This window comes from Carlito syrichta, unplaced genomic scaffold (genome assembly GCF_000164805.1).
Source record: "Carlito syrichta isolate Samal-C Ts95f unplaced genomic scaffold, Tarsius_syrichta-2.0.1 Scaffold311146, whole genome shotgun sequence".
Lineage (NCBI taxonomy): Eukaryota > Metazoa > Chordata > Mammalia > Primates > Tarsiidae > Carlito > Carlito syrichta.
The window spans coordinates 51,376-65,099 of NW_007255242.1; the positions used below are offsets into that span (position 1 = coordinate 51,376).

A 13,724-nucleotide genomic window follows, 5' to 3' on the forward strand; every position below is an offset into this window, starting at 1 on the left:
TTCCCAGGCTGGTCTTGAACTCCTGGGCTCAAGCGATCCTCTCGCCTCGGCTTCCCAGAGTGCTGGGATTACCGGTGTGAGCCACTGTGCCTGGCCTCTACTCTGTGAAGATGTAGAGAAACGTGACTTTTCTGTTTCCATTCCCAGGAGGCAAGGGGGTAGGGGCTTGGTTGTCTGAGGGAAGGCCACAAGCCCATGGGGGCCCAGACTCAGAGGCCAGCCTGCAGGACCCGGAGGGCGCGGGACTGGCCCAGAGAGGCAGGCAGCTGTTGGGGATGCAGGATGTGCAGACCGTGCCATGACCCTGGGTGTGGCTGCAAAGATTTTCTCACATGGTATATGGGGGCCTCTTTTTTGATGACCTGTCTGCCCCCTGGCCTGTAGCAAGAGACAGGGTGACACCACCTTTGTCAACTACCAGGCCAGTTTCAAATCCGAACATCCAGAAAAGACGACGAATCCAGGGCAGCAAGAAGCCGCCGGTCGGCATCTACCACGTCCAGCTCTTCCCCTGCCCCGGCGACTTTCCGGAGGGGGCTGGTCCTGGAGGCTACCCTGTCCGGTTTTGTCCTTTGAGTGTTGCATTTCCCAGCCACCCACCTACCCCTTCAATTCTGTTGTCCTCTTCTGATGCATTTTCTCCATCCCTTCCCCTTCCTGCCTTCCTCCTTTGGGACGTGTTATCAAGACTTAACTCCTCCACTTTCAGAGACATGGGTGCTGGGAACACATCAATCACGTGCACTGTGTTCCCTCTTTTGCCCTTTGCCATCTGTCAGCCGGACACAAAGCCAGTTACCTGAACTGTCCCACAGGGGTGACCGGTCCCCATCTTATGAGGGGCAGATTGTGTGTTGTGTGTATGGGGGGACCCAAAAAAACCCTGGACTTTATTTACAAAAAATGGTGTGTTTATTCTTACACGTTTAATCTTCAGTCACCTTCCAAGTACTCTCTGTTTGATGTAACACGCCCATCGAGATGCTTTTTGCATGGCTCAAAACAGCTTCTGAACTCGTCAGTTCTGATGCCTTCCAGTGCTTCTGCCGTTTTCTGATTCACCTCTTCCACATGGGCAACATGTGTCCCTTTGAGGGCTTTTTTCATTTGGGGAAACAAAAAAAAACCCAGCCACATGGGGTAAGGTGGGGTGAATAGGGAGGGTGGGGCACGGGGGTCATGCATTTTGGGTCAAAAACGGCTGAACACTCAGCACAGTCTGGGCAGGTGCTTCATCATGGTGGAAGACCCGGTCACCTGTGTGCCACAACTTGGGATGTTTCTTCTGCAAATCATGACGGATTTTTTTGGGTCCCTCCTTCTATGTATGTGTACATGTGCCTGTGGGCTCAAGCGTGCGTGTGTGTGTGTGAGTATATGTTTATGAGTGTATGGTTATAGGTATATATGTGTGTGTGCATGGATGTGTGGGGGGTGTGTGTCAGTTTCTTTGAGAGAGGTAAATGATTTACTCAGTGTTGCCCCGTGAATGGCAGAACCCAGACCCATATCTCGTTTTTCTTTTATTTCTTTATTTTTTTGAGTTGGTGTCTCACTCTGTCGCCCAGGCTGGAGTGCAGTGGCATGCTGACGATCACCGCAGCCTCGACCTGCTGGGCTCAGATGATCCTTCCACCTCAGCCTTCCAAGTAGCTGGAACTACAGGAGTGCACCACCACATTTGGCTAATTTTTTGATTTATTGTAGAGACGAGGTCTCGCCATGTTGCCCAGGCGGGTCTCGAACCCAGGGGTTCAGGCAATCCTCTCACCTCGGCCTTCCAAAGTGCTGGGATTATAGGCGTGAGCCTCTGTGCCCGACCCATATTTTGTTTTTCCAGGTTGGGTGTTTTGTCTTTTTCCATCACACCACAGTGATCACTGCCGTTGGGGAGGTCTTTACCAGGGATGTGTCCCCCCTTTACCTAATTTTCTGTGCCGTTGCCGGCAAGCACCATCACTTCCTTTTGTCTACCCTGCTAATGCTGGTAGCTCAGGGCCCGTGGAGCTGTGTCAGGCCTTCTGTGGTCACGTTTCTGAGCCAGAAGTCCCGAGGAATTCAAGTAGCATTTAGAGCCACAAGATGCTGTGTGGTCCAACTGTCCTAGCTGGCTGGGGCTCTGGGCAAGGACTTTGAGCCTAATGTATCCATCAAAGTAGACCACATGTCACTTTCTCTCCCCATACCCCTCCTTCCCCAGCTTGTGCCCATTGCCACCCTCGCCCACTCACAGTAGGCACCTGGTTCATCTGTCATGGCCAAGGTTGACACACCTGCGGGCTCTACCCTGGGCATGTCCTTCCTCCCCATCTCTCCTCTCTCTCTCTCTCTCTCTCTCTCTCACACACACACACACACACCCACACACACACACACACACACCCAAGGCCATGGCCATGTACTGCAACACACATTCAAAGTCCTGCCATGACGAGGTGCCTGGTCTGGTCTGGGGAAGGACAGCAGGGATAACAGCTCTCTCCTTCCCCAGGATTACTGCGGCAGTAACCCTGGGACCTTTCGGATCCTGGTGGGGAATGAGGGGTGTGGCTACCCCTCCATGAAATGCAAGAAGCGGGTCACCATCCTGTTGGAGGAAGGAGAGATTGAGCTGTTTGATGGGGAGGTAAGTGCGACCTCAGCCTCCACTCCCGCGGCCCCCTTGGTGTTTCCTGGGGGCTTATGGGGAGCACGTGTCAGGTGTCCATTTGTATAGAGCTTGTACGGATGGAAGAGCCCATGGCCATGAAGAAGAGCAGGCAGAGCGGCTCCATCTGACCTTGAGCTCTTATTTTATGAGAAGGACAGGTGGCAGGTCAATAGGGGCGAAACGAGCCCATTTAGTGAGGGTGTCCATACGTGTGGGAAAAGATAAGTGTGCACACACACAGAAGGACAGCGTCCACCTCTGGACCACCTTCAGAGGTCGGATTGCAAGGCAGGAAGGCTTTCTTCTTACTTGGAGCATATACAGATACCGAATGATGGTGTTATGGGAGACTTTTACTTTCGTGGTTTTCCGTTCTTTTTAGATACATGTTTTTAAAGGAGCTGGAAGGAGGAGTCCTAAGAGCTTAGGAAGTGACTCTCAAAAGGGCACCCAAGGACTCCCCAGGGGGAATTGTGTCAAATGCTGATTCTGGGGCTCAGCCCTGAGATTCTGACTCAGTAGATCTGGGTGGGATCTACGGAGATAAGGTGATCCAGGAATGGGCGTTTATGGCAGCCGGCCATCCTTAGGCCACAGTTTTGGTCCAGCTGCTTTGACTACACGTGGTGCTGGGGACCCCTGCGGTCTGGGCTCCGCCTTGCCTGGTGTCTTCCTTTTCTCCACGGCCTCGCCTGCATCCTGGCCTTCTTGTAGATACCCACCAGCACGGGATGGGAGGTGAATTCTTCACCACCGCGGATGGAAGCTGTTTATTGTAGCAAGTGATGTGTTGTTGTAGGTCAGCAGCGTCCACTCCATTTCGAAGGGCAACTCTGTCTAGGGCAGGTGACAGCGGTGACATTGAGTAGGAGGTGTGCAGACACGCGACGGATAGATTTGCACATGTGATCAGCTCCGCATGTGATGCGTTACTTACTCGGCACCTCTGCTAAGCAGTGACACATTCTTAGCTCCAGCCTCAATCTGATGAATCAGAGGGTCAGCAGAGCGGCGTGAAATGGACTTCGAGGGGCAGCCCGGGAGTGATTTGACCAAGCCCAAGGCTCGGGTCCGGGTCCTTCTGGAAGCTGAAATGTGTGATTCCTGCCTCTGGCCCGAGTCCTGGGTTCCTGTTCTCTTCAGCTCAAAGCTGCTGAGAGTGGCTTGGGGGAGCGGGAGGAGGGAGGGATGCTGGAAAGACCAGAGTCCAGGGCTCGTCTGCATAAAGGAGTGGATTTGAGAAGCAATTGACTCGAGATGCCTGAAACCATGGCCACAGTGAAAACCTGTCTAGGGGGCTGCTCTTTTTAATGACCAAGTGCAAAATACACCCACTCTTGCTGATGCATGGCCTCTGCTCATTGGTTCCATTGTATTTTAATCCTGTCACTGTGACTTGGCTGCCACCTCTGCTATGGTCCCTTGGTCGCGGATTCCTGGAGCGCCCCTGGTGAGATAGACACCGAGATGTCCAGGCGCAGGGTGGACGGCAGAGCTCTGACTGCGTGGGGCGAGCGCACGTGTGGCCGGGACACATGCAGGCGGTGCCTGCCATCACGGGCAGGGCGACAGGCAGGCGCAGACTGCTGGCGCGTCCTTCATCCTCCCGGTCACCCACCTTGTCTTTCCTCAGGTGAATGTGAAGAAACCCATGAAGGACGAGACTCACTTTGAGGTGATGGAATCCGGCCGGTATGTCCTTCTGCTGCTGGGCAAAGTGCTCTCGGTGGTCTGGGACCGCCACCTGTTCCTCTCCGTGACCCTGAAGCAGACATACCAGGTCAGCGGCTCTCTTTCTGCCTTTCGCCTTGTTGGGGACTTGGCCTGGGACCTTCTTCGGCTCCCTGAGTGTCAACCCAGGGCTCCTCCCCACCGCCTTGGGGGAAGACGGCCCCCTGGTCCTCCTTCCCCCCACAGATAAGGTGATGGACTCAAGGCTGAGAGTTGCCTTGGCCTGTGACCGAGGCTGGCTGTGTGTGGAAGGGGTTTGGCGTTGCTCCCCGCCCTCCCACAATGCAGTTTCTTTCTACAAGAGGAGAAGGTAAAAGATTAGGTTGTATTGGCTTTTCTTTAGGTTTCTTAAGTTAAAGAGATGAGCCAATCGCACATAATAAAATATGACACTGGCCAGTATCCTGGCCAGCACGTTTTGAGAGCTATGTGTAAGACTGCCGTTGACCTACTTTTAAAAAACATTACAGTGTCTGTCCAGGCTCTGACAGTTTGCTGGGACTTTAATGAATGCTCCAAGTGGCATGTGGGTGACAAGTGGCTCTGTCTACTGTGGCAGCTGATTTAGATGTAGCAGCAAAGGCCTCTGTAGCATCTCTGAAAACACTGTTCCGTTTCACTTTGTACATGCCAGTGAGGAATGCACCCTCCGTCCTCTGTGGCAACCCATTCCATTTCTGGGAACCATCATAATTCACTCGTTCATTTATTCAACAGATGCTAAGTCCCCATTTTTTTCTGAGTCAGAGTCTCACTCTGTCACCTGGGCTGGAGTGCAGTGGCACAGTCGCTGCAGTGGCAGCCGCGAACTCCTTGGCTCAGGCAGTCTTTCTGTCTCATCCTCCTGAGTAGCTGGGACTACAGGCACATGCCAGCATGCCCGGCTAATTTTTTATTTTACTATAGAGACAAGTCTCACTATGTTATTCAGGCTGGTCTTAAACTCCTGGCCTCAAGCAATCCTTCTGCCTCAGCCTCCCAAAGTGTCGGGACTACAGGTGGCAGCTACCACTCCCCGCCTTCCAGTTCTTTCTGTGGGTTTTTTTTCTTATATATTAATTTTAGTCGACACATAATAATTTTACATATTAATGGGTACGGTGTGACATTTCAATATACACATACAATGTGTAACAATCAAATCAGGGTGATTGGCACACTCATTTTCACAAACATTTACCATTTGGGTTGGGAACATTCAGAGTGCCCTCTTCTGGCTATTAGACAAGATACAAAAAACTGTTCATGATAGCCACCTTCCAGAGCTGTGGAACACCAGAACTTACCCCACCTCTTTCCATGGTTTTTCCTTGACGACTTTCCCTCACTCAGTAACTGCTTACTCGGGGCTGGAGGTACGTTTCACCCTGTGATAGATGGACACGGAGACAAATAAGTCGTATCTTCCCCGGTGACTTTCACGAAAGAGCAGGATTCTGACCAGCCTGCTCTGAACAGTCTGCAGGTCTCCGGGTCAGGGTACTCCGCTGCCCATGGCCAGGCGGGCCTATCACGTGCCCTCCTCCGACCCCTACATACTCATGACGTGACCACGGGACGGGCTCTTCTCTCTCCTCACACCCTTGCTGGGGAGGGTGTTGGTTCCCACTGGGGATTCCCAGGACATGACTACCCAGTTCCCACCTTTGCCTTCAGCTGTGACATGGGCAGGCTGCTTCTCTTTGCTTCCTCAACTTTAAAATGGGGTCAGACAGGTGCAGTGGAGTGTGCCTGTAATCCAGCACTTTGGGAGGCTGAGGCAGGAGGACGGCTCTAGGTCAGATGCTCGAGACCAACCTGGGCAACATAGCAAGATTCTGTCCCTACAAAAAAATGAAACAAAATAATAATAAATCATAAAACGGAGTCAGGAACAGCCCAGGAACAGGCCCTAGCAAGACCACTCCTCTGGGTCCCTATCCTGCTCCCCGCTCCTCTTCCTCGGGTACCCCCCGCCTCCTCTGCTGCCTGGAGTCGCCCCTTCTCTGAACAGATTGTTTGCCCTTGAGGTCTGCAATGCTCGCCCTCTCAACTTGCCTCCCAAGGAACAAGTCTGTGGGCTGTGTGGGAATTTTGATGGCGTCCAGAACAATGACCTCACCAGCAGCAACCTCCAAGTGGAGGAAGACCCTGTGGACTTTGGGAACTCCTGGAAAGTGAGCTCGCAGTGTGCGGACACTGGGAAAGTGAGTCTGGGGTCCCCGTGTGGACGGAGCCCCGAAGGCCCCCCTCCTGGTCTGCTCTTCTCCCCTCGCCTTCTCATGGGGGCTGGAGGATGAGTGGTGGGTGGTATGAACTGCAGGAGGCAGCAGGGCTGGGGAGGGGGTCTTTTGGATTCTTCCGTGCTTAGTAACCCAGTGTGATCAGCTGGTGGGGGTCTGTCTGTGTCTCTTTCCCAGGTGCTGCTGGACTCGTCTCCGGCCTCCTGCCGGGACAGCATCCTGAAGCAGACGATGGTGGATTCCTCCTGTAGAATCCTGACCGGTGACATTTTCCGGGAGTGCAACAAGCTGGTGAGAGCCTTGAGGGGGCCGGGGGCAGGGGTCCCCAGGATCGTCCCAGTGCTGTGGACACCCAGAGCGGGACCTTCTGGCATAGTCACTGCCTGGACGTCTTGACATGCTCTGCATCGAGACACCACTTCCATCTTTTCTTGGCTTCAGGTTGGGAAACACAAAAAAGAAAAGTCAGCCCTTTCTAGGGGAAGCGATGCCTGGCAGGACAATTTCCTTGTACACAAGCCGAAACTCTTCTTGGCGTGTGTCAATCCTCCTCTCTTGGCCCCAGTCTTGGGGATAGTTCCCTCATGGCATTATCTTGTCTCCAGTACTAGGGCCAGGACTTCCTTTCTCTGTGACTGTTCTTTGTCTCCTAAGAACTCCCCCCGCCCTGCCTCCTCCTGTGCCCCCCAAATCCCTTGGTATCCATTTCATGTCTTCCGGAAACTCTTTTCCAGCCTTGGTTGTAGTGATTTTGAGTCTTTAATTCAAATGGCGATGGGGAATTCTCCAAAGTTAAGTGCAGTTCTCTCCCTTTCTCTGTCTGTGTGTGCATACACGTGTACATGGGTGTGTATGGCACCCCCAACGAAGGAGAGAAGGGGTGGATGCGTGAATCTCAATTCCCTTTCTATCCATCCAGTGACTTTCAGTCCCTGAGGACTCCATAGAATCCTTAGGCCCCCGGTTGGGTGGAAGCCGGGGCCATCTGAGTTGGAAGAGTGAAGACAGGGAGAGAAGTCGGGGACATTGGTACTGTTGGAATGTCTTCGAGACAGCCATTCACATGATGTCTGAGTTTGCTTTCCATCACAACTGCTCAGCGTGTGTAGTAGCACGCTTTGGGGTGAGGAAGGACGGGAAATAGTCATTATGGCTGAGCATGCATGGTGTGGATTTGGGGCCAGAGTTTGGGAGTGCCCAGTTAGGCCTCACTGTTTTGCGTTGGCCCCCAGCTCTGTGGTGAGGCCACTGAAGGGGTCTGATGTCTTTCCCTGTTGTTTTTGCAGAAACGAGGCAAGGAAAGAGAGCCACCAGCACGTGTGTGTGTGGTTGTGTTTGTGATAAAGCACCCAAGCACTCGGGAGGCTAAGAGTAGGTTATGGGGATGGACAGATGGCTGAGCAGAGAGGTAGACAGATAGATGGAACGTTCTGAAAAGTCCCTAGACATGACGCATTCTGCAAAAGGCCACCAACACTGCTTTATTCGACTTTTCTCACTGGAATCCAGATGAGGAACCAGGAGTCTGGCCTTTTTATTCACTCCCTCTTTGGGACCATTGACCCGGAAGTTCTTTATCCTGAAATTGACCACCAGAACGTTCTCCCCCGGACCAAGAGCCGGAGTCCCCAACTTCTGGCCCTGGACCCAAGCCACCCGAGGCTCCCTTTGCAGGTGGACCCTGAGCCATACCTGGATATCTGCATTTATGACACCTGCTCCTGCGAGTCCATTGGGGACTGTGCCTGCTTCTGTGACACCATCGCAGCCTACGCCCATGTGTGTGCCCAGCACGGCGAGGTGGTAGCCTGGAGGACAGCCACCTTGTGCGGTGAGTCCTGATGCCCTCGCGGCCTTAGACACCCTCCCTTCACCCCACGTGTGTCTAGACTTTGAAGCCTCGTGGTGCAGGAGGACACCTTCAAGAGACAGATGATGGAGCACTGGTGTGGGGCTCGATGGTCAAGGGCTAAGGAGGGTCGAGACGTTGCCTGAGTAAGGGGCAAGGTAAGGAGGGACATGGACTCCGGGCATGAAACTTGCCTCCTGGAGAGATTCTGAAAGAAGGAGAAGGGGACCACTGATGAAGAGGAGGAGGCCGATGTGTGTCTTTCGTTAGATGCTGCCATACTTGCCAAAATGAGTGGTCAACGGATACATTTGTGTGGAGTCTTTCTTCCTTGGGCATATGCAGCTTAATGTTTTTCCTTTCTTTTCTTTCCTTTTTTTTTTTTGACTTGGAATCTCACTCTGTTGCCCAGGCTGGAGTGCAGTGGCATAATCATAGCTCACCACAGCCTCAACCTCCTGGGCTCAGGTGATCCTTCTGCCTCAGTGTCCCAAGTAGCTGAGACTACAGGCGTGTGCTAGTTTAAAAACATTTTTTGTAGAAACAAGATCTTGCTATGTTGCCCAACTCCTGACCTCAAGCAATCCTCCCACCTCAGCCTCCCAACAGTGCTGAGGTTACAGACATGAACCGCCACACCCGGCCATGTTTTCGTATAGAAAATGGCTTCAGAACCACTAGGTTCTTGACTTAGGTCTTCCCAAACCCAGAAGTCTCTGATGTTGGTGACTCCTTAGACCCTCAGACCTCTACCACGATCAGCATCTCCCCCGCACCATCACCACATGAATCCATAGTCCCGGGGCCTTGCTGGTCATGCCTTGTCTCCTGTCTACACAGCCCAGAGCTGCGAGGAGAGAAACCTCCGGGACAGCGGGTTTGAATGTGAGTGGCGTTACAACAGCTGCGCGCCTGCCTGTCCCATCACGTGCCAGCACCCAGAGCCACTGGCATGCCCTGTGCAGTGTGTGGAGGGTTGCCACGCACACTGCCCACCAGGTGAGGCCACTGTCCCCAGGGAGGGGTGTGGGAGGACAGGTGGCCGGGACGGGTTGGAGGTGAAGAGGCGCTTTCCCTCCTGTCCATCTCCCCAACCCGCAGCCCTTCCTCGGGCTCTGTTTCGTGGGTCCATTCATCAAAGCCAGGCCAGCATGACCTTTTTGGGCAACGGAGGTCCTGCCCATGCCTTTGTGTGCCTTCTTCTGGGATCAGCCCTGGGAACAGCACTTCCTGCAGTGGTGGGGGTATTCTGCTGGAGGCAGTGGTGGTGAGCCTGTCTGAGAAACTGGATTTTCCATTTCACTGAATTTTTCTTATCCAAATGTAAATGGCCCCATGGGGTTCACGGCCATCCCCATGTCGAGCCTTGGAGCTCAAGTTAGTGAGTGGGGGAGGCCCATAACATCCATAAGGGTACTCACACTTTACCTGTATGATGACCACGTGTGTACCTAACCCTCATTTGTACCCCACATTTTAAAAATAAAATAATTATATAAAAAAAGAGTTAGCAGGGCAGAGTGAAAGGCCCTGGCAAGGACGATTGCATTTGTCCCAAGGCTTGGGGGAGGCCAGGGTGAAGGAGCCCCTTCTCCCAGTTTTGCAGGAGTCATCAAGGCACGAAGGAGGGAGCACGCTCCCTGGCTGGCAAGGTGGCCCCTGGGAGGCAGTCGGAGCTGGCTTCTGGGATGGGCCCTTTGAGTTAAAGGCGAGTCTTCCTGGTGGGAAAGGGAGTGTTCGGTGCCTAAGGAGGGGTTTGCTCTGCAGGGAAAATCCTGGATGAGCTCTTGCAGACCTGCGTCAACCCCGAAGACTGCCCCGTGTGTGAGGTGGCCGGCCGGCGCTTGGCCCCGGGAAAGAAAGTCACCTTGAATCTCAGCGACCCTGCACACTGCCAGATCTGGTAAAACCAATCCCCGGGTTGTTAGAAGACATGTGTCTTATTGCCTTCTCTGGGGGTTGTTTCGGAGACTAGGTTTGGGGTAGAATTTCCTAGCTACGTGAACTGACAGGTTGACTTTAGTTTGTTAATTAATTTAGTTAATGAGTGTAGTTTACTGTTTGCCCCCAGAGTTTACTTTTCTTCCTTTAAGGACAGACTGTACTGCTTCCCCACAAAAATATATATATTTTTTGCGTTGGAGTCTCACTGTGTTGCCCAGTCTGGAGTGCAGTGGCATGCTCACAGCCACCCCAGTGTCGACCTGCTGGACTCCGATGATCCTTCTGCCTCAGCCTTCCGAGTAGCCGGAACTACAGACGTGCGCTACCATGCCCGGCTGTTTTTTATTTTATCGTAGAGGCGAGGTCCCGCCAAGTTTCCCCTGGCTGGTCTCGAATCCATGGGCTCAGTTAGTCCACTCACTTCCACCTCCCAAAGTGCTGGGATGACAGGCTGAGCCACCGAGCCCGGCCAAAAGATTGTAAAGAGGTTTTTACCTCCCAAGAGGCTTTTACTTGTCTCGCTGATGGCAGGGTATGGTCTCTTACTGTCTCTGCAGGTCCCGGCTAGTTCCAGGACAGGCATCTATGAAAGTCAGATTTCTGTTTTACCGGAGGTGGGGATGCAGGGGAGGAAAGTGGGGGAGATTAAGACTCTGACCCTTCAGTGAAACTGGACATCGTGGGGGCTGCGTCAAGGTCACGGGCATGGCTTTCTTTTTTTTTTTTTGAGTTGGAGTCTCACTCTGTCGCCCAGACTGGAGTGCAGTGGCCGCTCCCGGCCACCGCAACCTCGACCTGCCGGGCTCTGGCGATCCTTCCGCCTCAGCCTTCCCAGTAGCCGGAATTAAGGCATGCGCTACCACGCCCGGCTGAATTTTTGATTTATTGTAGAGATGAGGTCTCGCTGCCCAGGCGGGTCTCGAACCGGCGGGCTCAGGCAAGCCACTCACCTCAGCCTCCCAAAGGCGCGGGATGACAGGCTGAGCCACCGAGCCCGGCTATGGCTTTCATCATGCGGAGGGAAGACACACATTGCCATGACCCTATGCTCTCACTGGACAAGTGTCTCTGGGAAACTGGCCTTCGGGGAGGAGAGATAAGTCCTCAGGGTGAATGCCAAGTCTCTGGAGCCCTGCTCATAAGTAGGGAACGCTTATTACAATGTTGATGTGGTCGATGCCTCTCCTTGACCTCCATGAAGCCTCCTGAGACCTTAAACTCGAGAACGTGCATTCCCTGGGGAGGGGCTGTGGCCACAGCTGCCAGAGTCGGATCCTGCCACCACTCTCTGTAGAGACAAGAAAGAGCGCCCAGGGTGGGTTTTCTAGCAAACACAGGGAACTCGAAAGTGTGTCACGCACTCACCGTCACCCAGGGACTAAGGCACTAAGTCGTGGAGGTCGCGGGGGAGTGGGAATTAACTTCCCAGCAAGACGCTCCCCATGCCCAAATGCACGCGCTGAGGAACAAAGAGCTAGGGTGAGGCTGATGCTGGCATGGAGGTCTGATCCCAAAGGGCACAAGCCCTTAGAGCCCTCACCTCACTCCTGGGAGTGGGCAGCTATTTTGGCGCCTGCTGAGGCTTCCGACAGTACGTGGACACTCCTGGCATCAAGCCACAGGGGGCACTTCCCAGGGCTCAGGGCTCTGCTGGCTTCTCGGCTTTGTGGGGGTTGCTGATGGGCTGAGGGTGCTGAGAGGAGGCGGTCCTGCCTGGGCGGGTTTCTGCCATGGGGCCGCTGGGCCTCCCCGTGGCCTGGCATGCCCCGCCGCTTTCTAGGACACTAGCAGAGGGTGGTGTGGCCAGAGGGGTCTGGACATGTGGTCTGGTGGGACAGGAGTAACTGTTCTGCCACAGACTTGTGGTGTGTGCTTGGGGCCGAGCGTGGGGCCTGGCCGCACCCTGGCACGCGAGAGGGGCTCACCCCACATCTGCTGGAACCAAGGGTCAGCTGCTGCCTCTGACCCCTCGGAGACCCCCGTCCACTGCTCCCCATTACTGCGTCCAATGCATCTTTTCCCATCTCTCCCAAGTGTTACCTGTTTTTTCCGATCCTTAAGGCCCACCATATAAACACGCTTTAAAGCGCATGCCATTTGCATTCTGTTATAATAAATAGTATAAAGCTGTTATCTACAACAGAACATTTACAAGCACTGGTCAGCGTCAACATTCCAGTGCAGCATTTGCTCTCGGAGAGACTTGTCAGAAGGCCTGGATGGTAACGGAATATTTATGTTGCTAGAGACATACGTTGAAAAAAACGGAACTCCAAACGGCCGTGTGGATGTGCTAGAGCAACACAGATTCTTTTATTTGCATCCTAAGATAGGTCAAAGCTTTGGCTTCTAGAATCAAGGGAAACCTCTGCTGTGTGTGTGTGTTGTGTTTGTGTGCGCGTGCTATTTGGGGACAGATGCTAAACAATGGCGTCTTGCTCGGGTGGGGAATGGCCCATGGGGTCTCCAGCTGGGGGGGGCAGGCAGGCGTCTCCGGGGATTATGTGCGGTGGTCCCATGCTGTGGGGCTGAGAAGGACGCCCGGTTCTTCCTGACCCCTCTCGCTGGCTTCCCTCTCTGCCACAGTCACTGTGACGGCGTCAACCTCACCTGTGAAGCCTGCCAGGCGCCGGGAGGCCTGGAGGTGCCGCCCACAGAGGCCCCGGTGAGCCCCACCACCCCGTACGAAGAGGGCACCCCGGAGCCGCCCTTGCACGACTTCTACTGCAGCAGGCTCCTGGATCTGGTCTTCCTGCTGGACGGCTCCTCCAAGCTGTCGGAGGCCGAGTTCGGGGTGCTGAAGGTCTTTGTGGTGGGCATGATGGAGCGTCTGCACATCTCGCAGAAGCGGGTCCGCGTGGCCGTGGTGGAGTACCACGACGGCTCCCACGCCTACATCAGGCTCCAGGACCGCAAGCGGCCCTCGGAGCTGCGGCTCATGGCTGGCCAGGTGAAGTACGCCGGCAGCCAGGTGGCTTCCACCAGCGAGGTCCTGAAGTACACGCTGTTCCAGATCTTCAGCAAGGTGGACCGCCCCGAAGCCTCCCGCGTGGTCCTGCTGCTGACGGCCAGCCAGGAGCCCCAGCGGATGGCCCGGAACCTGGTCCGCTACGTCCAGGGCCTGAAGAAGAAGAAGGTCGCCGTGGTCCCCGTGGGCCTCGGGCCCCAGGCCAACCTCAGGCAGATCCGCCTCATCGAGAAGCAGGCCCCCGAGAACAGGGCCTTCGTGCTCGGCGGCGTGGACGAGCTGGAGCAGCGGCGGGACGAGATCGTCAGTTACCTCTGCGACCTGGCCCCGGAGGCCCCGGCCCCCACGACGCGCACTCCC

At 54.5% G+C, this 13,724-nt stretch overlaps 1 protein-coding gene across 1 annotated transcript in view; it reads left to right on the top strand.

The window, feature by feature from the left end:
* Window positions 1-13,724, top strand: part of VWF (von Willebrand factor) — a 118,103-nt gene that overhangs the window by 42,373 nt on the left and 62,006 nt on the right. Inside the window, 9 exon segments of the mRNA XM_021717812.1 lie at window positions 2,492-2,626; window positions 4,284-4,430; window positions 6,427-6,567; window positions 6,781-6,894; window positions 8,278-8,434; window positions 9,293-9,451; window positions 10,220-10,355; window positions 12,983-13,700; window positions 13,702-13,724. The exon segment at window positions 13,702-13,724 is cut by the window's right edge and continues 635 nt beyond it. Of these exon segments, the coding sequence (XP_021573487.1) occupies window positions 2,492-2,626; window positions 4,284-4,430; window positions 6,427-6,567; window positions 6,781-6,894; window positions 8,278-8,434; window positions 9,293-9,451; window positions 10,220-10,355; window positions 12,983-13,700; window positions 13,702-13,724 (1,730 nt within the window).